Source organism: Engystomops pustulosus, chromosome 2 (assembly GCF_040894005.1).
Source record: "Engystomops pustulosus chromosome 2, aEngPut4.maternal, whole genome shotgun sequence".
In the NCBI taxonomy this organism is placed as follows: Eukaryota; Metazoa; Chordata; class Amphibia; order Anura; family Leptodactylidae; genus Engystomops; species Engystomops pustulosus.
In genome coordinates, this window is record NC_092412.1 from 229,780,777 (window position 1) to 229,808,041 (window position 27,265).

At 43.3% G+C, this 27,265-nt stretch overlaps 2 protein-coding genes across 4 annotated transcripts in view; one reads left to right on the forward strand and one right to left on the reverse strand.

Annotated features, from left to right (window-relative positions):
• Positions 1-5,831, reverse strand: part of MOSPD2 (motile sperm domain containing 2) — a 52,077-nt gene extending 46,246 nt beyond the window's left edge. Inside the window, exon 1 of the mRNA XM_072138466.1 lies at positions 5,607-5,831. Coding sequence (XP_071994567.1) covers positions 5,607-5,615 — 9 coding nt within the window. The 5' untranslated portion in view covers positions 5,616-5,831. The remainder of the gene's footprint in view (positions 1-5,606) is intronic.
• On the forward strand, positions 5,637-27,265 carry FANCB (FA complementation group B). Of its 3 annotated transcripts, none has more exons than XM_072138464.1 (9): positions 5,637-5,806; positions 8,957-9,924; positions 11,457-11,615; positions 15,172-15,252; positions 16,959-17,087; positions 17,264-17,427; positions 19,230-19,669; positions 21,379-21,622; positions 26,748-27,265. In XM_072138464.1, exons 1-9 carry the CDS (start codon positions 5,782-5,784, stop codon positions 27,151-27,153), a joined length of 2,616 nt encoding a protein of 871 aa, XP_071994565.1. In that variant the 5' UTR covers positions 5,637-5,781; the 3' UTR covers positions 27,154-27,265. The 3 variants fall into 3 exon arrangements, with proteins under 3 accessions (XP_071994565.1, XP_071994566.1, XP_071994564.1); XM_072138465.1 differs by lacking the exon at positions 5,637-5,806 and adding an exon at positions 5,928-5,951; XM_072138463.1 differs by lacking the exon at positions 5,637-5,806 and adding an exon at positions 8,513-8,642.

The following is a 27,265-nucleotide window of genomic DNA, read 5'->3' on the forward strand; positions in this document are numbered from 1 at the left end:
GCAAGAATAAATCTGAGAACATATAATCACTGTGAAAAGTTTATCTTCTGTGACATTTTAATCCTACCAACAAAAAAAAAATATGATGGAGGGAGGACAACATTTCGGGGGGATATTTATCAGAAGTGTCTTTGAGGAAAGCTGTACTAGCTTCCATTCTGCGATGTATGTGTCATGTATGTGTCACCCGCTTCTCTGTTGATTTGGGGTACAATGGGGGATTCCACCACTGGGACCCTGACCGATCAGCAAGTTATCTCCTATCCACAATCTAGATGTGGTTGGAGCCTTTAAAGGGGGTTTTCCCCATAAAGACAATTAACTTGCTGATTAGTGGGGGGCTCAGTGCTGAGACCCCCACAGATCACGAAAACGAGAGGTCTGACTGACCCCTCGCTGCTCCTCAGGCTAATAGAGCATACACATGCGTATGACAGTTCTACTCCATTATCTCTATGGAGCTGACGGAGGTCGATTGGGGGTCTGTCGGACCCCTCATTTTCGTGATCTGTGGGGGTCTCAGCACTGTCTTTGTGGGAAAACCCCTTTAAAAGGAAATCTACAATTCAAATCCATCATGATAAGCCAGGGACACTTACTCCTAGATCCAGGCACCGTGACTCTGGTAATCTTCTTATATTATCCATGGCCCCCATCCTTCTAAAATCAACTCTCAATATTGTGCTAATGAGCCTGAAGGACTCCAGGTTTTTATTTTTTACCAGAGCCCCTCCATGCTGTATCTTCATGAGCTAATACACTGTCCCCCTCTCCCCCTCTGTTCCCTCAGTACTTCCCCCCCCCTATGCCTGATGAATTCTCACTGCAGCAGAGGAGGTTTCAGCTCAGTGGGAGAGTGAAGTGCTCCTGAACATGTGACTCTGCAGCAGGGAGGGTCACTGGTAACACCCCCTAGAGCCCTTCTGATTGATTATCATAATTTTAAAAATTGATTTTAGAATAAAGGAGGCCATGTATAACACATACAAGAAAATTACAACAGTCACATTGCCTGGATCTAGGAGATAGGCTACATTCACATGAATGTATATGCCTGATACATATGCCGCGATGGAGAGTAGGAGCGGTGACCCCTTCCCTTTCCATAGCGGTGCATGGCACACGGAGCTGCAACACGGGGAAAGATAGGACATGTCCTATCAGTTCCCCATGTACATAGCGGTAGGGTGCTGCCCCGTATCGCTATGTGCACCCATTGCCATCCATGGGGGACATATGTACGACCCCCTACAGTCGTGTGAATATAGCCTGAGTGTCCCTGGTTTATGATATATATGACTATTTAGGCACAGAAAGCAGGGAGTCCAGTAAATACTGTATTTCCTGGCATAAATATCCGTCTATAAACACTATATATGCTCATAAGTCTCTTGGCTAAAAATACTCCTCAAAAAGAGGAGATAGCAGAGCACTTATACTTGGCAGTCCCCCAGAAATGGATGGATCAGGAGCAAAACTCCATGGCCATGCTCCATTCTGATGGGGGGGTAAGGGTCCCCCATAATTTATCTGCTCAGCAGGATTATTGGGTTAACCCCTGAAACTTATCCACATCGCTCTGCTTTAGGTCATTAGTTTGAAAACTTCCCAGTTTCCCAACTTCACAGAACTGAAATAAACAGTCACACGTCCATGTAGGTCAGAGAACAGGAAGCGAGATGGTTTCCCCGCAGTGTGAATAGTGACCTCAGCCGTCACCAGATCTTCTCGCTGGTAATAGACTTTGCTCCGTGATAACCTCTTTATGATTATCTTGTGTTGTGATACTTATTGCCATAACATCAGTCCCCACAGGTCAAGGGCCTCGCTCCTCTGTGCCTGCAAATAGGCTACAGGACAGATTTATTAACCCCTTCATCATCAGAACTTTAACCCCTTAGCCAACAGCTAGTTTTGGAGTGAAGAGGTCATTTTCCCCCATCTTTGCCTTTCGAAAGCCATAACCTTTATAAATGTTCCATCATCATTGACTCTCAAGGCTTGTTTTTTTTTTTTTCAGGCCAAGTTGACTTTCTTAACAACTCCGGTTACAGCTACGGTACATAGAATTTATTGATGTAACTTTTAATAACCTTTAAAGGAAATCTACTATCAAAGTCAAGCATCATAACCCAGGGGGTCTTAGTCAGAGATCCAGGCCCCCATAGATATTTGTTATGCTTCCTTCTAAAGATCAACTTTTAAAATTATGCTAATGATAGAGAAGGCCTCATTTGGGGGGTGTTACCAAAGCCTCTCCACTCTGCAGATTCACAGGCTGTTACACTGTGCAGGAGGATCCCCCCTCTCACTGTGTGCTGAAACTTCATCTCCTGTAATAAAAATCTGGCAAGGTGAGGGGTAAAGTGGGAGCAGGGGGGAGACAGCAACCTGTAAAACTACAGCACAGAGGGGCTCTGTTAACACCCCCGGACCATTCTGTTTCATTGGAATAATTTCATTTAATTGAGGGAATATTGGAGGGAAAAATGTAATTCTGATGGGTTTTTTTATGTTTTATCATGTTAAAAAAGGGGTAAAAATCATGGCTTATTTCTTCCAAAACAGCGCCACACCTGGCTTGGCTTGTGCCGGTATTGATGCTGTATAAAGGAACGCAGTGACAGAGGGTGTTACATTTTTTCCTGCTGTGACATTGTGGCTTCCTGCATTCTCTACATAGCACAACGTATTCAGGAAAAGAGGAGACAGGCACCCAACCTGCTATTACCAGACCCGGGGGTTTCATCACGTGTTGTAGTCAGGGCTGACATGAAGTTCTTGCCTTACTGGTTTACATGAATGAGTCCTGACTATTGCTGTAGGTCTTGGAGTATTTACTATGCCGGTTATGTAAATAGCCTCTGGTTTAGCACAGATGTGGCATTTCACAACTTCCACGATAACCTACAACCAGTAATAGCAACACTTCTTTTTGGCCGCCAGTTTCAAATGTGTAAGAAAAAAAGTACCTTGAACATTTAAAACTAGATACTTAGATAATAAGTTATGTGTTTAATGTGACAAAACTCCATGGGGACATTTATCACACCAGAACAAGCCCTAAAATAATTGCAATTACCACGGAAGCACCAGGAAGTGCGATCACTTTCCCTTCACAGCAAGTAGGTGTGTGGCCGGCTGTGTGATGGGAGAATTGGTAATGGTGTAGAATTCTCCGCAGGCATGGTTATCCACCAGATACATCAAGAGACCAGAGGCTCCCGATTTATCCGTTGGTGCCGGGGGGGACCCATATGATAAAATGCCCCCCCAATGTCTCTTCTAGAAGTAACTCCCTACCAGCAAGACATAAAACATGCTCCTATGCTGAGGAACACAATCTGATGTAGGTCTTCTGCTACTAAGGGCTCATTCACACGTCCGCTATCTGCTGCTTTTTAGGCACAATATTACACCTCAGCATGTGCCACATACAGAGATGGAAGTGTGATAAACCAAGACTACTACACGGATACTAGATCTGTGCGCTGTGCTTGCAGTGGGTACTGGAGGACCTATGGATAGAAATTCCATAGGGAGGGGGAATTCTGATAAAAGCAGGACGGATTCGATGTCCAGACCATGTTATATAGAAATTGGGAAAGAAAGATTTCCCAGCTAAACACCATCCAGCTACCTCCGATAGTGGGGGTCCTGGCCTCCCGCAGGACTATAGGTCCATTCTGTTATTATGTTTTTAGTATGAGACCTATAACATGTTCCCATGGGGTAGCTAGCATCAAAACTGACTATGATACTGGATCTAGGAAGGAGCTAGGTCTTAATTCTGACTTATCTAGGCGGTCCCCAACTTAAGGACACCTGACTTGCAGACGACCCTCTATTCCCACTGTGACCTCTGGTAAAGGCTCTGGATGCTTTACTTTAGTCTACAATGATCAGCTGTAAGGGGTTTAATGAAAGTTTATTAATAATCCTCGTTACCATGACAGCAAAAAAAAAAAAAAAAAAATGTCTGGGGTTACAATTAGAAAATCTACCCGTTCTGCCTTACGTACAAATTTAACTTAAGTACAAACCTAAAGTAACCTGGGCACTGCCAGCTGTGGAGAACCTCAGTCTTATCACTGAACGGAACTCAGGATGTCCGTTCAGTCCAGTGATACAAAGTTTGGGCCTGGAAGTGAGTGAACATGGAAAGAGTTTCTTGAAGCAAACTCCCTCAGGGTGCTGTCACACGTCGCGTTTACTGCATGCGTTTAAAAACGCATTGCTACAGCTGAAGGGATATTTCCCTAATTTAGGGCGCTGTCCCACGTTGCGTTTGCAGACGCAGACCAAACCACGCCCACTGGGGCGGTCCGCGGTCCGATCGCATCGGCGATTTCCATAGAAACATAGAGAAACGCCGATGCGATTGGACCGCGGACCGCCCCGGTGGGCGCGGTTCGGTCTGCATCTGCGTTTGCAAACGCAACGTGGGACAGCGCCCTCAGGGTCTGCTCCACACACAGGGTTTGGTGAAGGACATTGCACAACTATTGGTAAGTGGATGCCCCGCAGTGTGAAGTGCCCATACAGCACCTGGTATGGGTCCCAAATGTTTTCACACAACTTTTGGATCATACAAGGAGAGAAAACAGATGGACCGGTTTTGCCATATTAGGAATAACTTAGATATTTTATGAACATGAGGACATGAACAGCCCCATGCAGTAGGCTCCAAATTAGACGATCCAGATTATCAATAAAAAAATAAGCCAAATCCTTGGTGTTCCACCATATGGTCTGTGCTCTTCCACCATGCACTATACTGCTAATCAGCGCAGTCATCAAAGAGTTAATGAGCACCCAGATCTGCAGGGACACTGCTCCTCCTGCAACGTAGTAACTCAGACATCAACAACAACTTTTAGCGCAACGCATTTCCATAGGTTGGATCTATACAGCCACTTAATAAGGCACAACACAAATATCTACCCTCCAGTGTAGGAAGATCATCAACTGCCAACAGGGTGGAGACTACCGTAACACTAAGAACTAGCGCCCCCCACAGTCCATAGGATGGTCATACAATTTACTCCTCAACTCACAAAGCATGTCCTGATTTTGACAGATTCCAGACAGATTGACAGTGACATCATCAGATCCCGGCCGGATGAATGAAGATGACATCACAAGATTCCCTCTGACGCCATTCAGACAACACTGCACATCCTAATGTTCCCCGTTACCCAACCGGATGGTAAAAATCACACTGTTCCTGCCCCACCACCTACCGATGACATCATATCATCTACTCCCCAATCCATCACCTAAGAATGACATCACATCTTACCAGCAGACAATGACATCACCAACTCCACCACATAAAGTCTGACATCACATAACTTCACCAGCTGGAGATGACACCAAATAAACCAGATTTTACCACCAAATATGACATCACATTATTACCACTACTTCACAAGCTGAAGATGAGCATATGAAGTCTGACATGACATGTCACCTGAAGATGACATCATCTGACCCCCGACACCTGGTGATGACGTAAAACCTCAGCAGAAGTGCTGATGCTCACTGAAGACATCAGCCCCCAGTACATGACCCGCTCACCCCCTGCCCAGGACCCGGTTACTCACATCAGCCATATTCTCCCGCTGCTCCCTGCACACTGCTCTGCCCGTGCCCGGTGTCTCCCACTTCTTCCGGCCTCACTGACGTCACCGCCGACGTCACAGCTCGGCCCGCCCACTGCTGGGCGTCTGTCTCCTGCATGACGTCAGCGACAGAGGCCGTGGCCGGGTGACGGCGCTTATGATACGGGTGACTGATGTGTACGGTGAGAAGCGGGGCCGGGGATAGTTAAACCGCGAGTCTACCCACAATGCAGTGCGGGGCTCATGGCGGGAGTTTTCGGTTAAGTTGTCTGCAAGTAATGAAAAGTGGAGCATAAGTGACGTCACACATGCAGCTGTGACCTGGTGGTAATTTTGACGTCACGTAAGCGGGGCTTAGATACATAAACGACTAAATCAAACATTATATTACTTTCCCAAATAGAGATCGACGTAAAAAAAATTAAAAATACTATACATGAAGGGTTTGACATTGTTATTTAGCTTTTTTGCGAGGTAAATGCACAAACAAAAAAAAATAAAGCAAAAAAAAATTTAAGGGTTAATGCCAGTGTGCATCCACCCAAGGGTGCTGTTGCACGGTGCGTTCCTGGACCGATTTGCATTGCTCTCTGACCCATTGTAATCAATGGGTCTTTCCAAACTTGCATTTTTTTTTCACGCGCACACGCATGTTTTTTTTTTTTTTTTAAAGCACATTTAAATCTCGACATGCTCTACTTTTGCAAGTAACGTGCCTGAAAAACGCACCATACAAGTCTATGGAGTTGCATCAAAAACGCATTGTACTCTGAGACACTCGCAAGTCCAACGCAAGTGCAATGCGTTTTTCACGCATCAATTGCCATAGAAAAGATAGAGCTCAGTCCTGAGTCCATTTCACGTGTGTTATCTGTGTGTGAAAAACGCATTGAAATTGCTTTGAAAACGCGTGTGAAAAACGGAGACTGAAAACTAATTGAACTCTGATGCAAAATATCAGTTTTTCACTGACCAAACCCTGATCGCACCCTGATCAGACTCTGACGTGATCTGCAACGCAAGTGTCAAAGAGGCCTTAGGGCGCGTTCACACGTTGCGTTTTGACCTGCGTTTTCATTGCGTTTGAAACGCATATACAACAGCTGAGGAGGGGTGATTTGCCTAATTACATCACTGTTAACATTTCTGTTTACAAAATGCATCTTAAACGCGATGTTAACGCATGTGTTAACATTGTGTTAACACATTTGTTTTGTTAACACATGCGTTAACATTGCATTTACAAACGTAAACGGTAATGTAATTAGGCAAATCACCTCTCATCAGCTGTTGTATATGCGTTTCAAACGCAATGAAAACGCGACCAAAACGCAACGTGTGAACGCGCCCTTACACTTCCAGAAATATCGAAAAACAGATTCAAACCAGCCAAATGCATGGTAAACATACAAAAATCCATGCGTTTTAAAACGGTCTGTGTGACAGCACCCTAAAAGTTACCCCCTGTGCACAGATTAGGGGATACCTAGCTAATCATTGCTGTCACTACCATGGAGCATGAGAATGGGGGTCCTGTTCTCACTAACAGGTGGAGGGTCAGGGTGCATATGTCCTGCATCAGGATCCCCATTCTCTAGAAAGCTGGGTGCCCTGTTCCTGTGATCGGTGTGGTCCCATCATTCGGACCCTCACCTATCAACTTTTTATCCTCTATGCCAGTGATGGCGAACCTTTTAGAGCCTGAGTGCCCAAACTTCAACCAAAAGCCACTTATTTATTGCAAAGTGCCAGCACAGCAATTTAGGGAGTAATGAATTTCCCTTTGTTCTTTGACAACTTTCAATCATTCAACCTCCTAAGGACACCAACACAGTTGAAAGGAGGAAGGCAAATTTGCCTATCATTGTAGGAAGATTCTGCAGGAAAATTCTTTGAGTCCTGTCTGGTGAACTTCATGCTGGGGTGATGGCCTGGGTGCCCAAAGAGAGGTCTCTGAGTGCCGCCTTTGGCACCAGTGCCATAGGTTCGCCACCACTGCTCTATGCCATGGATAGGAGATATCTTATCTTTAATGAATAATTTGCATGTACCCCAAAAATGGTGCCATTAAACTACAAGTCATCCCCCAAAAAACAAGCACTAATACGTCTACGTAGATGGAAGAAAATGGATTGATGATGAAAAGGGTTGGACACGAAAAAGAAAGTTTAACAGGGTAGGTCCGATTCTCTAATGGGGTCACTCTTATTGTACTTGCCCTGGAAAACTTTTCCCTGCTGTCTGGAGAAGCTGGAGGTCACTTCACCCTCTGGCAGCTGCTTTCAGGACGGCCTATGATGTCTTGTGTCCTACAGACTCCTAGTGGGTCAGTGCGCTTATTACTGCCAGCCGCAAGCCCCTCCAACCACTGAGATGGGAGCGGTGGTCACGAAGGGGCACACATATAGTAATGAGAACATGGCCCCTAGCCCACCAGGACACGGGACATCACAGGAAGTCCTAAAAGAGTCTCCCAGTCATGTGACCTGTGGTTTGTACAGACAAAAAAAGAAAGTTTAGTAGGGTAAGTACAATATGGGTGACCCTATTAGGGATTTGGACCTTCTTATTTAAAGAGAACCCGTCATGCAAAATAACCCCCCTAAACTAAATATATTTTCACAAACTGCCATTAGAGAGCATTGCCTCTATCCCTTCATTGTCCCTCTACATGCCTGTAAACCTAAGCAATGAGGTCCTAAAGCTGTATGCAAATGACCTGTGAAATGTCCAATGAAGCATTAGCATATTCAAGCTGTCCACTCTATTCATGAGTGGGAGGCACAGCCACACCCCCAGTGCATGACTGACAGCCTGTATAATGATGTGAGGCTGTATACTGATGTGCTTCCTGGTGCTGGTGGCCACGCCCCCTGCAGCCTGTGTGTGCATGTGTGTGTGTTTAGGAGAGATACAGCAGCTCCAGGCAGCCATGTTACAGCAGAACATGTCAGATTCATGTGTAGCTGATGTCTGTGTCTCTCACCTGTATATTAGGAGGATGCAGCATGTCAGCAGGTACAGCACACACACCAGCCATGCCTTACTATACATTACACACAGACATGAGCAGGGGGAGGAGAGGGGAGGGGTAACAGGGGTGACATCACTGCCTCTGACCATGTGACCAGCCTCATTTACATGATAAAAAATAGATGATTTTACAATGAATAATGTATGAAATAACTAGATAAAGGCTGGGATGGATCCTTGTGAGCTGCTCCAACAGGTAGAGGTGACAGGACTAGTGGCAGAGACCTGATGACAGGTGTCCTTTAAAGCCGAAAATTGCCGGTCACTCAACCCAACATATTCTTGTTTTTTTTTTTCAGATGAACCTTTTCTTATTCACCTTGAAACAAGTCATAGAATGGAAATGACATCTGACAATAGACATGTTGTCGCCAGCGATGGACAGATCATTACATTTCAAGTATCGCAAAGAAAAAACACCTCAGACCCTTCCGAAAAAAACATTCTTGTGTTTTCTAGGAAGGTGTTTAACGCCGATGCCGGACACTTCATAGAAACCTGCGGTGGTGAGTACAGCGTCCCCTCTAGTAAGTCGGCACTACAACTTGTGTGTGCTCGCTGTGTGGCAGACGTCAGGACCGGCGTTAGGCTTCCGTGCGTCCTGCTCAGGACCTGTAAGAGGAAATCTAGCGGCTCGTCGCGGCTGATTTTGCTGCTGCTGCACCCGTCTAATGTACTGGAACCCCATCTGAAGTTCAAAGTAGACGCGGAGACCATGGAAGATCTACACATCACTGATGGCCCGACCGTCCTGTGGAGACAACATGAAAAACTCCTTTACCTTTCATCTTTAACTTCAGAAATTCTGACGGCTCCAATCGATGTTTCCGCCGTTCTTTGGGCTGGCGCTATAGAGGACGGAGCTTGTATTTTGGGTATAACATCCATGAGATTGGATGGTGAGCGTTTAGCACATTCCTCCCTTCCTAATAGAACTCTTCAAGGAAAAGAGTTTATTTTATTCTGCATTGAAAATCAGAAAGTGGTGCCAGCATCTTGCCTGCTCCCGCATCCCTACGCCAGTGTGCTGCGATGCCTTGAAGTCTGCGCCATGCAAAATCTTAATGGCAGATACGAGACATCAGTGATAGCTGCGAGTGGGAAGCAATTGATCTCCTTCCATAACGGGGTCCCTAAGCAGGTGTGCCAGCTTCCCACTGAAAACCCTTCAAAGCTGCAGGTAGCATACACCGGCCAAGCAGACGTGTTATGTGTTCTTTCCTTCCCTTCCGGGGATGCCTGCGGAATATGGAAAGATGGATGGAAGGTACATTTTCTGAGGTTTCATTTTTAGATATAAATTTTTTAAACCATTTAAAAGGGTATTTCTATCTTATCATGTTGTAAAGTTACTAGTAAATTCCTACTGGGGGAGGGTCAACATTTTGTAACCTAACACAGTGGTACTTGAAGGGGTTGTACCAACTATTTAAAATATGTACCAACGGTATATGAGTTTTTAGCTAAAGGCACTTACTGGTGGGCTCTTTGCTGCTGATCCTGGAGCATGTCATTGTTAGGCACAAAAATTGTTGTTTTTGACAAAAAATCTACTTTAGATGGTATTCAAATGAAGCTCAGGAGCTACCTCCCCATCATAGCTTACATTTGGCGGTCTGCTGAATTATAATTATGCACACCTTCTCTTTAACTGGCTTTCTCCCACTGCCTCCGAAAGCTGGTGATGTCACCCGGCTCTCTGTACTTCTTGCTTATGCGCATTATATACTACGGTGGCTGTAAGGAACGGCTGGCATAACGAGTGTAGTATATAATGTGCATGCGCAAGAAGTGTGGAGAGCCGGTTGATGTCACCGGCTCTCGGAGGCAGTGGGTAGGAGGCCAGTGAAAGAGGAGGTGTGCATAATTATAAGTGGACCGCTGAATGTAAGCTATGACATGGCGGTAGTAGCTGTGCTTCATTTGACTATCATCTAAAGTTAATTTTTGGACAAAAGCAACGGTTTTTGTTCCTAACCACGATATGTTCCAGGTTCAGCATCACAGAGCCCACCAGTAATTGCCTTTAGCTAAAAAACCTCATATACGGTGGTAGATTTCCTTTAAGTTATGCCCTATACACAGGGGATAACAAGATGATCACAAGAATGGGACCCCCAGCAATCTGGAGAATGGTCCCATTCTCACTAATTACCTCATTTAATATTGGAAATAGCCAAGCTAAGCGCTCAGGTATCTCCAGGAATCCCATTTAATCTCTGTGTTATTGTAGAGTGCTGTGCTTAGCAATTTCACTGTATTTTATAGGATACATGGTCGTCCTGCCTCTCCACCCATTAGTGGGAAGGAGACCCCTGTTCTCTAGATTGCTAGGGATCCAGTCCTTGTGATCGTGAAGGTCCAAGCAGTCAAGCTGTCGCCGATTACCCAGGTATTCCCTATCCTGTGTTGCTACAACCCCTTTAAGTGGTCTTGCTGCTGTTTGCCTACACTATTGAGTTTCAAGGAGTGCAGCCAAGCAAGGAAGAACAGTGGAGCAGCTTCAATGCTTGATCAATGCCAAATGTAGGGTTCATATGACAAACAAGATATTATAATATCATGATGGGAACCCAGCATAGACCGACAAAGTCCAATGAGGTTTGCACTGCTCTGTCTAATGTATCTGTTTATGCCCAGTTTAGGGCTTGTACCATCACCAGCATTGGGCATAGTAACTCCTGTTAGTTTAGTTTGGAGTGTTCCTTTAATTAAAGGACAGACCTCTTGTCACAGATGAGGCGAAAAACTAAATTTTGCACCCGTTGTGATGTGATATGGATATATTTATTCCTACAGATGGCTGCAACCTGGCAAGGCGTTAGAAATGTACTAGTAGATGACTTTGTGGGCACGGGCTCTGATCAAGTTCTTTTGCTGTTCAATGACGATGATCCAAGTGACTCCTCTGAACCGCGGCCATTCAGACTGACCGACTGTGGAAACATCAATTACCCAGTAAGTGGACAGGACCTTGAGGGTCCTGCAAGTTCTCACTTTCAAATATGAAAGCGTTATTGTTTAATAACAGATTTGTGTGAGCTTTCTGCTATCTCTGTCTCCATCCACTGCATGTTCATGCTCAGTATCTGTCTGGTCAGCCTGACATAATCACTGAGTCCTAAGAAACCTAGAACTGCTGCAAATCACATATTGTACAAGCCGCGCCAGCACCTCCATCTGTGCAGGAGTAGGCATCGTGACATACTATCTTCTACATAATCTTCTAGCCTGGTTACCGTGTTTCTATATGCAGTACAGGCGGTCCCCTACTTAAGAACACCCTACTTTCAGATGACCCCTTGTTACAAAAAGACCTCTGAATGGGGCTAATTTATTGTACTTTAGTCCTAGGCTACAATGATCAGCTGTAACAGTTATCACAGGTGTCTGTAATGAGGCTTTAGTGTTAATCCTGATTCTTATGACAATCCAACATTTGTAAAATCCAATTGTTACAGAGACCAAAAAAATGTGGTTGGGGTTAAAATTATAAAATATACAGTTCCGACTTGCATACAAATTCAACTTAAGTACAAACCTACAGAACCTATCCTGTATGTAACCTGGGGACTGCCTGTATATATTATAATCATGGTAGCTAAAAAGATTTAAAGGAAATCTGCCATCAAAATTCATCATGATAAACCAGGGACACGTACTCATGGATCCCGGCACCGTGACTGTGGTAATCTTCATATATTTGTTATCCATGGCCTCCTCCCCTCAACTTTTAAAACCATGCTAATGAGCCTGAAGAGCTCTGGGAGTGACAAAAACCCTCTGTTCAGTAGCTTCATTGAGTGTTACACTGTGCAAGGAGTAGTGCCAAGGGAGCAGAGGGGGAAGGTTAAACAGTGTAATAGCCTGTGAACCTACAGGATGGAATGGCTCTGGTAACACCCCCAGGAGCCTTTCTGGCTCATTAGCATAGTTTTACAAGTTTACGGTATTTTAGAAGGAAGGAGACCATGGATAAAACATATAAGAAGATTACCACAGTCACAGGGACTGGATCTATGAGTAAGTGGTTTTTCTTGATAATAGATTTCCTTTGAATACGCCACAATTGTTTCTCTTCTCATTTCAGACTGTTTGCAACAAATAATTGACATTCTTTATATACAGCTTATAATGAAACTTTGCACATAGTCTCTGTGAATCCCCTTCATGCATCATGACCACGGGCATCACAGGCTTTTTTCCATACACAGTGGGTGTCTCCTCCAATATGCCTCAGTCACCTGGCTCTAGCACCCGGTATGTAGGCTGGCAACGATCATTGGTGTTAACCATTTAAATGCCACAATGAAAGATAACCTTGGAATTTGAATTCCGACTGCTCATGTGTACAGCCATATTGGAGGAGATTGTTGCCCCAGTGATGTCATTGAGGAATAGCGATTGCTGTTGCTATTACAGCTGGGAGCCTCTGTGAGGCTTGTATAGCTGTCAAAGCAGGTTCTGGCATAAACATAAGCATAACCCTAAAACTTCTCCATAAAAATGTTATATAAATTGATCAAAAGGTTGTACAGTCCCCACAATAAATTGAGGATTAGCATCTATAGCATGTGCAGATCTGCAGCCCAGCAGATGGCAAATCCACAGCAGAAATCTAAGGGTTCGTTGTAAAAGGACATCTACCACCAGGATGAAGGATTGTAAACCAAGTACACTGACATACTGGTGTGTGCCCCCTCTGGCAGGATCCTCCGTCTTTTAGATTCTTATGCCCTGGTTTTTATATAAAAAAGCTTTTAAAATAAGCAAATGAGCCTGAGGGGCCTCTGGGCCCCATTAGTGTAAATGGAACCCCTCAGACTCATTTGCATAATTTTTAAAGCCTTATTTTTTTCTTAAAAACAAGGGAAGAGGAGGCTTAAAGAAGAGTGGATCCTGCCAGAGGGGACACACACTAGTATGTCATTATGCTTGGTTTACAATCCTTGATCCTGGTGGTAGATGTCCTTTAATTGTACTTTTTCTTCCTGAAAGGGCTTTACTTGTACCTCCTCTTACTATAAGTTATGTATAATGTCAGAAGTTGGATATATCTGGTTAATATTTGGTGGACCATTATTAATCCTTGTCTCGTCTCCTCTCACAATGGGGCACATTTACTTACCCGGTCCAGTCGCGATCCCACGGCATGTTGTCCGACGAGGTTTCGGGTCTGCCGGGATTCACTAAGGTCGTGCGCCTGATATCCAGCAGGTGTCGCTGCTGCACCAAGGTCCGTCGGAGTTCACCTTCTTCTTCCCGGTGCATGTGAGTGCTTGATCTTGCGACACAATTCTTTTTTAAAAATTCCATGTTTTGTCCGCATCTGTCGGGTTGTCCGACGGCCACGCCCCCAATTTCTGTTGTGGCGCCGATGCGCAACAATCCGATCACGTGTGCCAAAACCCGGGCCGGAAATATTCAGGAAACCCCAACGGAATCATGGCCGCAGGACCCTTAGTAAATGTGCCCCACTGTCTTATATTCTGAGCCAATATTCATGTCCGCTTGTTAAAAAGCAGGAATACTGATGATATGGTACTTTGTGGTGATCCAGGTAAGTTGCTAGGATTCCTTCTCTGGAACATCTCCCTTCCCAGCTCTGGGCTGTGGGCAGGTGACAGCTACACATCATTGTTAGGCCTCTTATCTGCAGACACATTCACTTTTTATAGTACATTATTGTCTCCTGAGCTTCCTCTCCTCCACTCAATTTAACAGATGTGCCCGTGGGCTGGCGGGATAGAATAACCTTGTATACATATTGTGTAACCATTAAAACAGTTACCTGTGTCATTACTTACATGCGCTAAGTGTAGTGTGAAAGACAAACATGGGAGACGCGGGTGTGATGAGCACAGGTCAGCGACACGTGCCGGGAACATAACGTGCACTTCTGCTTTCTTACTAAATATTACATTATATACATTTCTCTAGTTCTGTATGTTTTACATGAATACAGACAGTCCCCGGGTTATGTACAAGATAGGTTCTGTAGGTTTGTTCTTAAGTTGAATTTGTATGTAATTCGGAACTGTATATTTTATAATTGTAGCTCCAGGCAAAATTTTTTGGGTCTGTATGACAATTAATAATAAAGCTTCATTACAGACACCTTTTATAACTGTCATAGCTGTTTATTGTAACCTGGGGCTAAAGTACAGTAAATTACTAACATCCAGAGGTCCGTATGTAACTAGGGGTCGTCTGTAAGTCGGGTGTTCTTAAGTAGGGAGACCATCTGTACTTGGCCTTACATCCTCTCTGCTAGGAGGGTTTGCAGTTGTAACATATGACCGTCCAAAGGATAAATTTATGGCAATGCGAGTGTTCATTTTATCGTTTTCATCACATATACAGCTGGTAATTTGTGATTTAGTCACATGTGTAATTTGTAAATTTAGTCACTAGAGATATCACACCCGTCATTTGTAAGGGTTTTGTTATTTTTATCATGTGCTTTATTATCAGAACCTTGATAATGTTTCTTCATCATTGTGCTTACTTTCAGGCTGATCCCATGGATGACGATACCAGTGGCTTTCAGGAAAATCATTTTCTCATGTTGCAGACATTGGAGGCCAGATTACAGGTATGTATATACCATGCTCTTATTATAGTGTAACATGTCATTTTACAGCTGACCAGCAGCAATCAGAGTGTTATCTCCCACTATTTGGATGAAACTTTCAGTTTTTTACTAATAAGAATTACTGTATATACACCAGTATAAGCCGAGGCACTGAAATTTACCATAAAAAAACTATGAAAACATAGTTAGCTCCCCTCATTACTCAAAGTAGCCCCCATATCATCCAGTTAACTCCCCCCATTACTTATATTAGCCAGCATATCCTCTAGTGAGCTCCCCCCTTTACTCAGATAAGGCACCATAACTTCCAGTTAGCTCCCCCCTTATCAAACACTTAGCTCCCCCCATTACTCAGATTAGCCCCCCAATCTACCAGTTAGCTCCCCCAATTACTCAAACAGCTACCATATCATCTAGTGAGCTCCCCCTTTACTCAGATTAGCCCCCATAACATCCATTTAGCTCCCCCCATTACTCAGACTTGCCACCATATCCCCTAGTGAGCCCCCCCCCCTTACTCAGATTAGCTTACATATCATCCTTTTAGCTCTCCGTATATCATCCACTTGGCTCCCCCCATTTCTCAGATTAGCCCTCATATCAACCAGTTACTCAAATTAGCCTCCATGTCATCCAGTTAGTTTCCCCATTACTCAGATAACTCTCCCAACTATGATTATTCAACTATGGTATTCACAGAATATGGATATTTGGGCAATTTTTATCTCCACAAAACTGTGATTACAGTCTTGGGTTATTGCTGCGGTCCATGTTACTCCTGCATAATTAGGGTAAGAAGAGAGCGCCAGCGCCCCGTGTGATGACCACAGGAGCGCCAGAGCCTCATTATAATAATTTTATAATTTTTTAAGCAAAACCTGCTCGGTTGAGAGATTAAACAAGATATGTTTCTGCATCAGTGTAGCTACAGCATTGTCAAGGTATTTTTGGTTCACAATGCATAAAAGCAAATAGTAGATTTCCATTAAGTGGTCAACCCCATTAAAGCAAGTAACTAATACAGATAAAGGAGTATGAAAATAATAATCGACTAGAGGGGCCTAAATTGGTCCCCAGCCTCAAGAATCCATTGTAATAATGAATTACAAATAGGTGCTAAAAACTGTGATTGCCTTCTCTGGTGAGGACAGGATATTTTTCTAGGCCCTGTACATGAGAACAACAAAAGTCTTTCCCTCTGTACTCTGAGAAGGAAGGAAGTTGTTAAAGTGTGTAGTTTCTTAACTCCTTACAGAGCAATGGATCTAGAGCACATTTCCTTTGAATCGTGCACTGTGTTGTTCCTATGTTGGAAATGGATGGACTGGTTAACACCTCATTCCTCTTGCCCATTGCACTGGTGAAGTGTCAGGCTTTGCAGGGACATTTTCTATTGATATGGTCGAATAGTAACACTCAGTTGTCTGAAGGAGAAATGGGAGCAGCCTAGGGGGCCTCTACTCAGAGGGAATGCAGCGAGATACATACGGAGACAGTAGTGTCAGTAGGGTTGGGAGGTCGTCAACAGAAAAAGATTTCTTAAACTTTACTTTTGGACAACGAAACACGAAAAAGCGGACATTGTGAGTAGACCGACACGTTTCGTCCTTACGACTTGGTTTACATTTGGACAGGACCATCATAAATGTAATGTATATGTGAGGATACTATCAGCGGAGTAACCTTTTACATTGTATCCCTTACAGGCAAATTTACTTTCACTTGAAGAGCTGCAGCGCCACACGCAGGTCCAAGATCGAGTGCTTGAATCATCATGTCGGGCATTGATAGACATGTCCCTGGGCATGGAGACCTCTGTCCGCTCTGCTGAGACGGTAACGCTTCATGATTTTTGGAAGTCACAATATAAATTTTAAAATTGATTTAAATTTCTATGATGACTATTAGTAATAAGTAGATTATTGGATACCGGTGTTATCCATATGTGTTACCTCCTCTTCCTCTATCATGGTGAGATAGAAAGACATTAACAGCTGATACTCTGTTACAGGAAGGCCTGGTCCCTCTGTGGGATGATGGAGAAGACTATCCCTATCCACTTACTACAGATACATCTCCTCCTGGTGACTGCTCACAACTTGTTGATACAATCTGGCATCGCATAGTGGATGATGTACTAGTGGTGGGTGTGAAGCTCAAATCTTCAGCCCCAGAGTAAGTTGACGTTTAGTTCTTCTTTCAAATATTTAGCACTAAATACAAAATATTTAACATGTAAATATAAGGTTTTATGCAGATAAGGCCTCATTCACACTGCCGCATGGGGGACGTATATACGGCCTACGTATGTACGGCTGATATACGTCCCCCATTGACAGCAATGGGCACAAGTGCGGCAGCGTACCTCTCCGTACCCCGTGAAAAAATAGGACATGTCCTATTTTTTCACGGCAGACAGCGCCATGAGCCATGTATGCCTATGGAGAGGGGCGGGGGTGAGCAGCGTTCTCCCCTGCTCTTCTCCCCACGCGCTGCCGTGTGTCCGCCGTGCTACGTTACGGCGGGCAACGGTAGTGTGAATCCAGCCTAAGACTGTACAAATAGTAAAGAGTATACAGCTCTGACAGTCTCACCCACAGTATATAATATTTCAGTAGAATTATAAGGGTATAAAAAGGGAACCTGTCATCAGAAATGGACCTAATATTCCACCACCAGTATGTTTTCAATCAGCTATACAGTTTCTAGATCATGTTTCTTTCATGACCCAGTGTGGTGGCATCATCCAGAAAATCTACTTTGAAGTGAGATGTTAAGTGGATGTATAAAGTCAGGGAGGCGGAGAGTTTATGGCGCCTCAGCAGGCGTCTATGACGCATGGTGAGGCGTTAAATCTGCCATCAAAAATCTAGCATGATAAACCAGGGGCACTTTCTCATAGATCCAGGCACCATGATTGTGGTAATCTTCTTATATTTGTTATCCATGGCCTCCTTTCTTCTAAAATCAACTTTTAAAATTATGATAATGAGCCTAGAGGGCTGCTGGGGGTGTTACTAGAGCCCCTTCGTACTACAGATTCACAGACTGCTACAGTGTGCAGGAGCACTTTCCCCTTCCACTATCTGCTGAAACTTCCTGTGCTGCAGTGATACTACATCAAGCAGAACGAGGGAGAAGTGCAGAGGGAGGGTGAGACAAACAGCCTGTCAAGCTACAGCATGGAGGGGCACTGGTAGCACCCCCAGAGTCCTTCTGGCTCATTCTAAAAGTTTATGTAAGAAGGACTGAAGCCATGGATAACAAATATCATAAGATTACCACAGTCAAGATCTATGGGTATCCCTGGTTTCTCATGATGGTATTGGATGGTAGGTTTCCTTTAAAGGGCTCTCCCATACTATACTTACCCTGTTAAAGTGGTGAAGGGCAACAGGGTAAGTGTGATAACTCTAATTTAGTGACTATACTCTTTAAATAATGTAACAAATCATACACAAATGTGACTTTGCTGCATGCAGAAAAATTAAAAGCCTTACTCAACTTCCTAAAACCATAACATATGAAAATGATGTTTTCCCATTCTTTCTAACATATTTCCATAAAATACTACAAAAATATACTTGTATTCTTTATATTCTTAGAACTCCCCATGTGTCCTGCAAAGAAAACAACACCTTTTGGACTAGAAGGAGTAATTTTCCTCTGTTATCACACATCCTATGTAATGCTACGTTTCCCCTGTAGTGACCATGCAGACAACACATTACAGCTGAGGGTCCCAGGGGGGGTGGGCTCAATGAGTGAGTGGGGGAGGGGTGGGGGCATTTTTTTTTTTTTCAATAGATCCTTTAAAAAAACTGAACCTTCGTCCATGGCAGAGGTTTGCTTTGTTGTTTTGATTAGATTTTAGATATTAGTTAGTTATTTTCTTCTTGATGATCTGTTGTATGTATTTTTTTCCATGTCCAATATTCACGTAGAGTAATGGCAGCTTTTGTGCTGTTTTTTTACAGAACGCTCAGTGACATTGGCTTATCCCTCATAATGGATCGAGAAGGAGCTTCGACCTCCCCAGTTGCCAAGTGTCAAACTAATGTGCTAAAACTGGCCATCAGTTCCTCCCAAGATTCCAGCGCTGTCTTCCCAGCAGAACCCTCGGCGAAGAAACAAAGGTTCGACAAGGGCAATCTTTTAGGGAATAGCCAGCAGAGCCCCTGCCCTTCGTCCTATCAAAATGATTTGGAGCGCACAGTCACCGCTGTCACCGCACTGTCCTCCGTGTTGGCACTTAATAACGCGGCTTGTGCGCTGCTGCTACACGCTAGGAGGAAAACTCAACCTGACTGTTTACTTAGAAGCGAGAAGCTGATTGTGCCGTGTGGGAGCGTTTCTTTAAGCCTTGAAGATGTTTTAAAAGGAAAACATACAGTAAACGTATTTGAACACTGTCAAGGTAAATTTATAAGATTTGAGAGAAAACATCTCTAAATTATTCAGCAGCGCTAAAGCACAAAGGCTTCCTGCTTCATGATTCACCAGTTCCAGCTGGAACTCCGCAAAAGTTTCTACTGGAATTTTAAATGAAGGAAATAAGATAGATACGGGATAAAATAGAAGCAGTCTGTTGGTTTGGTGGATAGTAATTTTGTCCTGCCCAAAATGAAACATTTAAAATTTGTGTAAAATATTTTAATTTACCTTAATGACCCTGGAATACCCCTTTAATGGGTTCTTATTAGAGATGAGCGATTGTTAAAGGGGTTGTCCACTTTCAGCAAATATTTGATATGATTTGTAAAAGGAAACGTTCTACAATTTTCCAATTTACGTTTTCTGTATCAATTCCTCGCGGTTTTCTAGATCTCTGCTTGCTGTCTTTCTATTTTTACTTCCAGTGGATAGAAATCTGTGCATGTGATGTTGTGGACAGGCAGGTGCACGAGTGATTATTATTACACAGCTCCTATTACTCTCTGTGATAATAACGGCTCGTGCCCCTGCATGTCCATCACATCACATGTGAATATGTTGGGACAGGCAGAATACCCCCGAACCCGAACTTAACTCGCACATCTCTAGTTCTTATCACAATAAACATTTATCCTTTATCAACCAGATAGGAGATAAGGGGCTGTTCATGGGGTGTCCGTCTTTCAGGACAGAGCATTATCCACAGAAGGGGAAAGCTGCAAGTCCCACTTATCTGTCCTATACAGCCTGGGGCGTTGAAGTTTGTCAAAATTGTGTCATGCGCTCTAATTTCTAAATGGTTTCATACAAGTCCAAGGCTATTATAGGGCAGTTAAAGTGGACAAATAATAAGAAGCTGAAGGCTTCTGATATAAAAAGTACTACCCAAAGGTCCTTATGGTTTTAGTGTCCTAAATCTCTCTTTTCCAAGTTCATCCAAGAGTCTATTGTGCTCCCTGAACCTGCGCATTTCTTCAGTAAAGCCGGAGAATTACACCCCAGCTTCATTGTACAAGCACCATAACGACGGCACATGCCGGCATTTTACTAGCGCACATAGGGACTTCCTGAAGGGGCATTCGGGACACTAACCCGTTGATCCATAAAGACCTGTGGGTAATTAAGTGTCCCAAATCTTCACAGGTCCTACTTAACTATTTTTTTAGCTATTTTTTGTCACTTTTTTTCTGCTTTTAGCAGTGCTTACATATTAGTTTCCCCTCCTGCATTCACACTGACAGCTGATAGATCAGGATAAGCTGATGAAGTTTCTAAGGGCTTAACTCCTTACAGACAGTCACTGGATAGTCTAATTTTTCTTACAGAGATGAATTGTCTAGTGTAATTTTCTTCAGGTATGTGAAGGGTTAAGCTTTAGCCTCCTCTCCTTATCTATATACTGTGTTTGGGCCTGAGAAGGCTTTCAGATACATTGCTGAAAGCATCAGAAGAAAGGATCAAAATATGGAACATTAGTATAAAACAAATTTTAATATAATCACATGCGCTTTTCACTTCTAAAAACAAAAGGTTTTTAATAAAACAGGCTTGTCAGGAGAGATGATATTTTCCATAAGAATAGGTTCATCTCACAATATTGTTTCTGATTTTTAAATTAATATATAAAATAATATTAATAAGTATTTTATTAAAATAAAGATTATTATTCTGTTTTCTTGTTTTGTATAATAGGATCCTGGAGTCTGGAAGATATTTTTGCTGTTCTCTCAGCTTTTGGGAAATGTTCTCTCCATATCTTGTCCGATGATTACACCTTAACATCCGTCACCGAATGGATGAGGAATCACATGAATGGAGAATCCCTGAAGCTCATTCCTGACATTGTGATGTGTAACAAAGATGGATCTCTTCATGGGACTCTCCTAACCTGGAGTCCTAAGACGCCTTGTGAAGGAAACCTCACTGTGTATTACAGGTGACTGTACAATATATTATATATAGGTCCAGCATATATGTTGTCTTATCTCGAAATAATAGATCTTTAATACCTGCAGCTTCACTTAGACACCAGACTTGCCAGTTTTACCCCCTTTACAATAGTATGGTCCAGTAACTTCTGCTAAACGGAAAGTTCAAGGAGTTTCTTATATTATTTTAGGTTTGTATTGTGGGACAATTCTTAGCTACAGGTTTTGGTGATAAGTGACAAATTCCTGTGGGTCCCACTATTGTAGACCCCGCACCCCCAAACACAAGATTGGGGAGACCTGTGTTCTCCATTTGAATGCTTCAAAGTCAATAGGACTGGTGATGATGGCCAAGTCTTGTACACAGCTATCTCAGTTAGTCCCATTGAAATTTTGGCAATAATGGAGATGTGCCATTCCAAGCCAATGTCACAAGGGTTCCAAACAAATCATTACAACTGAGGGCAACGGCTTGTCCCTCTAAGTCCTCTGTAGAAAACTTAATGAGCAGGCAGTGATATCCACTTGCCAATGTTCAGCATCCTTCCTTATATGTGCAGTTACATCACTGGGGCACACCCACACTGTACGTTCAGCGGAGGCCATAGATCAGTGGTGGCGAACCTATGGCACGCGTACCATCTCCCCATTCTTATCAAAGTCGGAGCTCTGGCAGCCACTGCATCCTGAAGCTGATCGGCTCTGCTCTCACTAGTGATGCCAGTGAACGCCCCCCCCCCTCCTCCTCCTCTTCAGCCCGGGAAGACAAGTACAGCAATATGAGGAGTGAGAGTCCACAGAAGCAAGCCTGCAGGATCAGAAGATGATAAGAGGTCAGGAGCTGCTGGGGCTGCTGTGTGTGGTTTGCACATCAGCAGTTCAGTGTTAGAGCTGCAAATGCCTTCAAAGGTTCTGTCAGGTGGCTTTGGGACACTAAACCAACTATAGGTAACTGTGATTTAGTGTCCCAAATCCCCCTGTATGACAGCTGTCTGTTACCACATATATACTGGTCTGTGTCTGAAGCGCTCATCACTTGCATCAGGCGGCCAATGAAGCCAGCATAGCTCCACTGCAGGCAGCGCATGCACAATGTGGCCGGGTGCTATGCTGCATCACTGGCTGCACGGTGCATGTGATGAGGCAAGTATATATGTGGCCACAGACAGCTGTCATACGTGTGATCCCAAATCCACATGTGCCCACACCTTTCTCCACCTCCCTGCCAAACTGGATCAAAATGCCACTTTTTAGCCATTTTGCAGCATGTAATAAAAACTGATCAAAAGTCTGTACGGTCCTCAAAATGGTAGCATTAAAAACATCAGGTCATCTCGGAAATAATTACACTACACACAGCTCCGTACACTGAAGTATGAAAAAGTTAGCGCCAAAAATGGCAAAATAAATAATTTTTTTTTGTACAGGCGGTTTCATTTTTGTAAATGTATGAAAATATTATAAAACCTTTATAAATTTAGTTTCCCCGTGATCGCACCCACCTAAAGAATATATGAGACCTTTCATTTGTGGTGAACAGTGAAAGCAGTAAAATCCAAGCCCACAAGAAAATGGCACTAAAAATGGCACCAATTTCACTGCATTATGCAGAAAACAAACCCTCACAAAGCTCTTTACATGGAAAAAATAAAGTTACATTTTTGAAAGTGGGGAGTGAAAAATGAAAATGCAAAAACAAAAAAGGGGTTAAGATGGCAATATTTGGTCCATAAGCAGACTAACTTATAGTCCCCCAGTCCCTGCCTCTACTCAGGACTGCTGTCACTGTATGGGGGTAATGATAATCAGTATATGGCGGTAATATTCCACACTGATGGCAGTAATACAGTAATCATCACTATATTAGCTTCTAGTATAGTGTTATTAATGTTGGCCTTTCTGTAGTGATCAGAATTCTGCTATTTATGTGGTTGTAATGGTGGCCTCATGATGTCAGTGTTATTTGTCTCTTGTATATTGGTATTGTGGCACTATGGGGCTAAATTGCTGTGTTGGCACCTTGCAATAGAAACGTTGGCTTTGGTTTGCAGTTTGGGCACTCGGTCTCTTAAAGGTTCGCCATCACTGCCATAGATGGATGCCATACTGTGGCATCTGCCTTCAAAGCCTCTGATGTCCTCCACTGAATGTAGTCTAATGCTCTTTTTCATCCTGTGTTTCCTTCTGGACATGACATATAATGAAGGCAAAAAGGAATCTATGGATATGTTCCCAATCTATGCCAGATGTTTTTCTTGGCTTACACATAGAGTATTTTCATATAGCACGTGTGAATAGAGCGTTATATAGTCCATTAAAGATTGACTAGGTAGTGACCATGTTCAAAATTTGTTCTTTGTTAAACAGTAGACCCCAGCCCCCATTCTTATGCTTGGTGGTCTCTGTTGTTTGACCCACAGCAATCAGACACTTGCTGCCTGCCCCCGTGCATAGGTGACAAGTAGTTATGTGTGACACAACACCTAGCTACATCTACCACCAGGATGAAGGATTGTAAACCAAGTACACTGACATACTGGTGTGTGCCCCTCTGGAAGGATCTGCTATTATCTGCTTTCTTGGTTTTTACAAAAAAAAAGAGTTTTTTTAAAATGATGCAAATGAGCCAGAGGGGCTCCAAGCCTTTTATTCTAAAAACAAGTGCATGAGAAGCTTAAAGAAGAGCAGATCCTGCCAGAGGGGGCACACACCATTATGTCAGTGTGCTTGGTTTACAATCCTTCATCCTGGGGTAGATGTCCTTTAAGATTAGAGGTCCAATGAGGAGGATGGTCACCATCAAGGAGAGTTAGAGCCTGGTTGCCTGCATTGTACCTTTATAAACACTGTGTACAGTATATTGCAGGCTTCTGGTCAATATTTATTGACCTTTGTAAGTATGTTACACAAGAAGAAAACTTGGACAAATAAAAAGAAAATTAAGAATTAAAGGGAACCTATCAGCAGAAATTGAGTTTATAAACCACTACTGGAACATTGTTAAGCAGATTAATACCTTATGAATCACGATTCTTTTGTGGTCCAGGGTTTTGGAATCATTAACTTTGAAGTAAAATGTAAATTGGATTTATAAAGTCAAGAAGACAGAGAGTTTAGCACTGAAGTCAAGCTCTCCCTGCTACAGAATTCCTCCTTTTCTGTATTTGATTCCCTTATGTCCAGGGTCTTCACAGATCTGGCTCTCCTGAAGCCTGGTGAACGACCTCACTGACAGCAGAGGGGGCATTATGAGGTGGGGAAATCTTGACTTCAGTGCTAAAATCTCCGCCTCCTTGACTTTAAACATCCAATTACATCCCACTTCAAAGTTGATTTTTTTTTTTTGGATAATGCCACCACACTGGGGCATGAACGAAACATGATCTGGAAGGTGTCCAGCTGCTTGACAACATACTGCTAGTGGTTTATAAGATCAATTTCTGCTGACAGGTTCCCTTTACTCTGGTGCACCCAACAAAATACTATAGTGATGAAGCTCAAAAATCTAGTTAGCGAATATCTGAAATGTTGGTGGCAGCTGCGTCACCGAATATTTGGGATTTTGTTTATTTCTGATAATCCCTAGAAGAAAGCAAAGACTTCAGAAGAGTTTAGTGACAAATAAAAGAATTATAGTTTGCCTGAAAACCGTCTCTGAACCACCTGCCGAGCGGAGGGCGGTGTGAGGAATCAGCCGGAGAGGCCGCTTACCGATTTACTATCTGCTACTAAATCTCACAAAACTGGCTGCCACTTCAAAGCCCTTTTTTCTTCTCCATTTCCCCCTCAAGGTATTATTTATGGCATCCGTAATGCAAAAGGGAAAGAGTCACAGCGCTGTGCTGGATATAATGTGTGATGACACCACACAGACCCCAATCATATACAAAGTCCATCAGGGTTCTGTCATTTTGGTGGCCCGAATAGTCCATTGGGTGATATCCATTACAATGTCAAAATCACTGTGGGGACTGGGAATGTACAAAACTGGGTGGTGGACATGCAGGTTGTATGACAGAAATTCAGATTTCCATGGCTGAACCACTTGTAAGTGCCCAGGAGGCGGGCCTTCATGTGTAGTCCCCAAAACCTAGTTAAAAGGACAATATCGCCAATTTTGATTTTCATTTTAATATCTATATTTAAGCTAGATAAGCTGTGACATCATCTATTGTCAGTAGTGATGTAATGATGGGTCAGTGTTATCTATATAGAGGTCATTGTACAGGGAGGGGAGGAGATAAGCTGTGACATCATCTATTGTCAGTAGTGATGTAATGATGGGTCAGTGTTATCTATATAGAGGTCATTGTACAGGGAGGGGGAGGAGATAAGCTGTGACATCATCTATTGTCAGTAGTGATGTAAAGATGGGTCAGTGTTATCTATATAGAGGTCATTGTACAGGGAGGGGGAGGAGATAAGCTGTGACATCATCTATTGTCAGTAGTGATGTAATGATGGGTCAGTGTTATCTATATAGAGGTCATTGTACAGGGAGGGGAGGAGATAAGCTGTGACATCATCTATTGTCAGTAGTGATGTAATGATGGGTCAGTGTTATCTATATAGAGATAATTGTACAGGGAGGAGGAGGAGATAAGCTGTGACATCATCTATTGTCAGTAGTGATGTAATGATTGGTCAGGGTTATCTATATAGAGGTCATTGTACAGGGAGGAGGAGGAGATAAGCTGTGACATCATCTATTGTCAGTAGTGATGTAATGATGGGTCAGTGTTATCTATATAGAGATAATTGTACAGGGAGGAGGAAGAGATAAGCTGTGACATCATCTATTGTCAGTAGTGATGTAATGATTGGTCAGTGATATCTATATAGAGGTCATTGTACAGGGAGGGGGAGGAGATAAGCTGTGACATCATCTATTGTCAGTAGTGATGTAATGGTGGGTCGGTGTTATCTATATAGAGGTCATTGTACAGGGGGAGGTGATTCCCCCTTTTCCTGCAGAGCCCCCACAGGCGGAATAAAACATTGCACATGGGTTTGACCAAGTGGTGAGGGTCCAGCACAGCAGATGCTGACCTCTTTCCCTCTAAATCCATAATAGGATGTTAGATTTCAGATTTAATTTGTATATCATTTTTACTTATGTTTCTTTCCTTGCAGGAACGATTCTGTTCTTCTCCAGTGTCTCCACAGCCTGAAAAGCGTCCTGCCGCCATCCTGTATGGTAAGTGTGATGGGAAGGACTGACCGCCATAGCGCTGCCGTACAATTGGCGCAATCACTGGAAGAAGAAATATGCGCCTTAAGACATTTGGTATCTTCAGCAGCCAATGAGGTTGAAAAGGATTTGACCCTGAACTATAAAGCAAAAGTCACACAGGACTGTATTACTGATGCAACGGAGCGAGTACAGAAGTCCCGGGAGGACCTCAAGGAGGAGCAGACGCACATCAGGCTGGGCGCACACTTACCCGCTAGTAGTCTCACGTATAGAGAGAATATACTGGACGTAGCACAGATACAGATGAAGTCTGATGCATTGGCTTGTAAAGTTGCTATTATATGAGCAGGATTCATTTCAGGGGATTTTTTACACGTTGCTGCATTTATCTGTTTTACATTTTAATGGCACCATATGTTCTTCTGCCTGTGCTAATTAAATATCATTTTCACTTAAA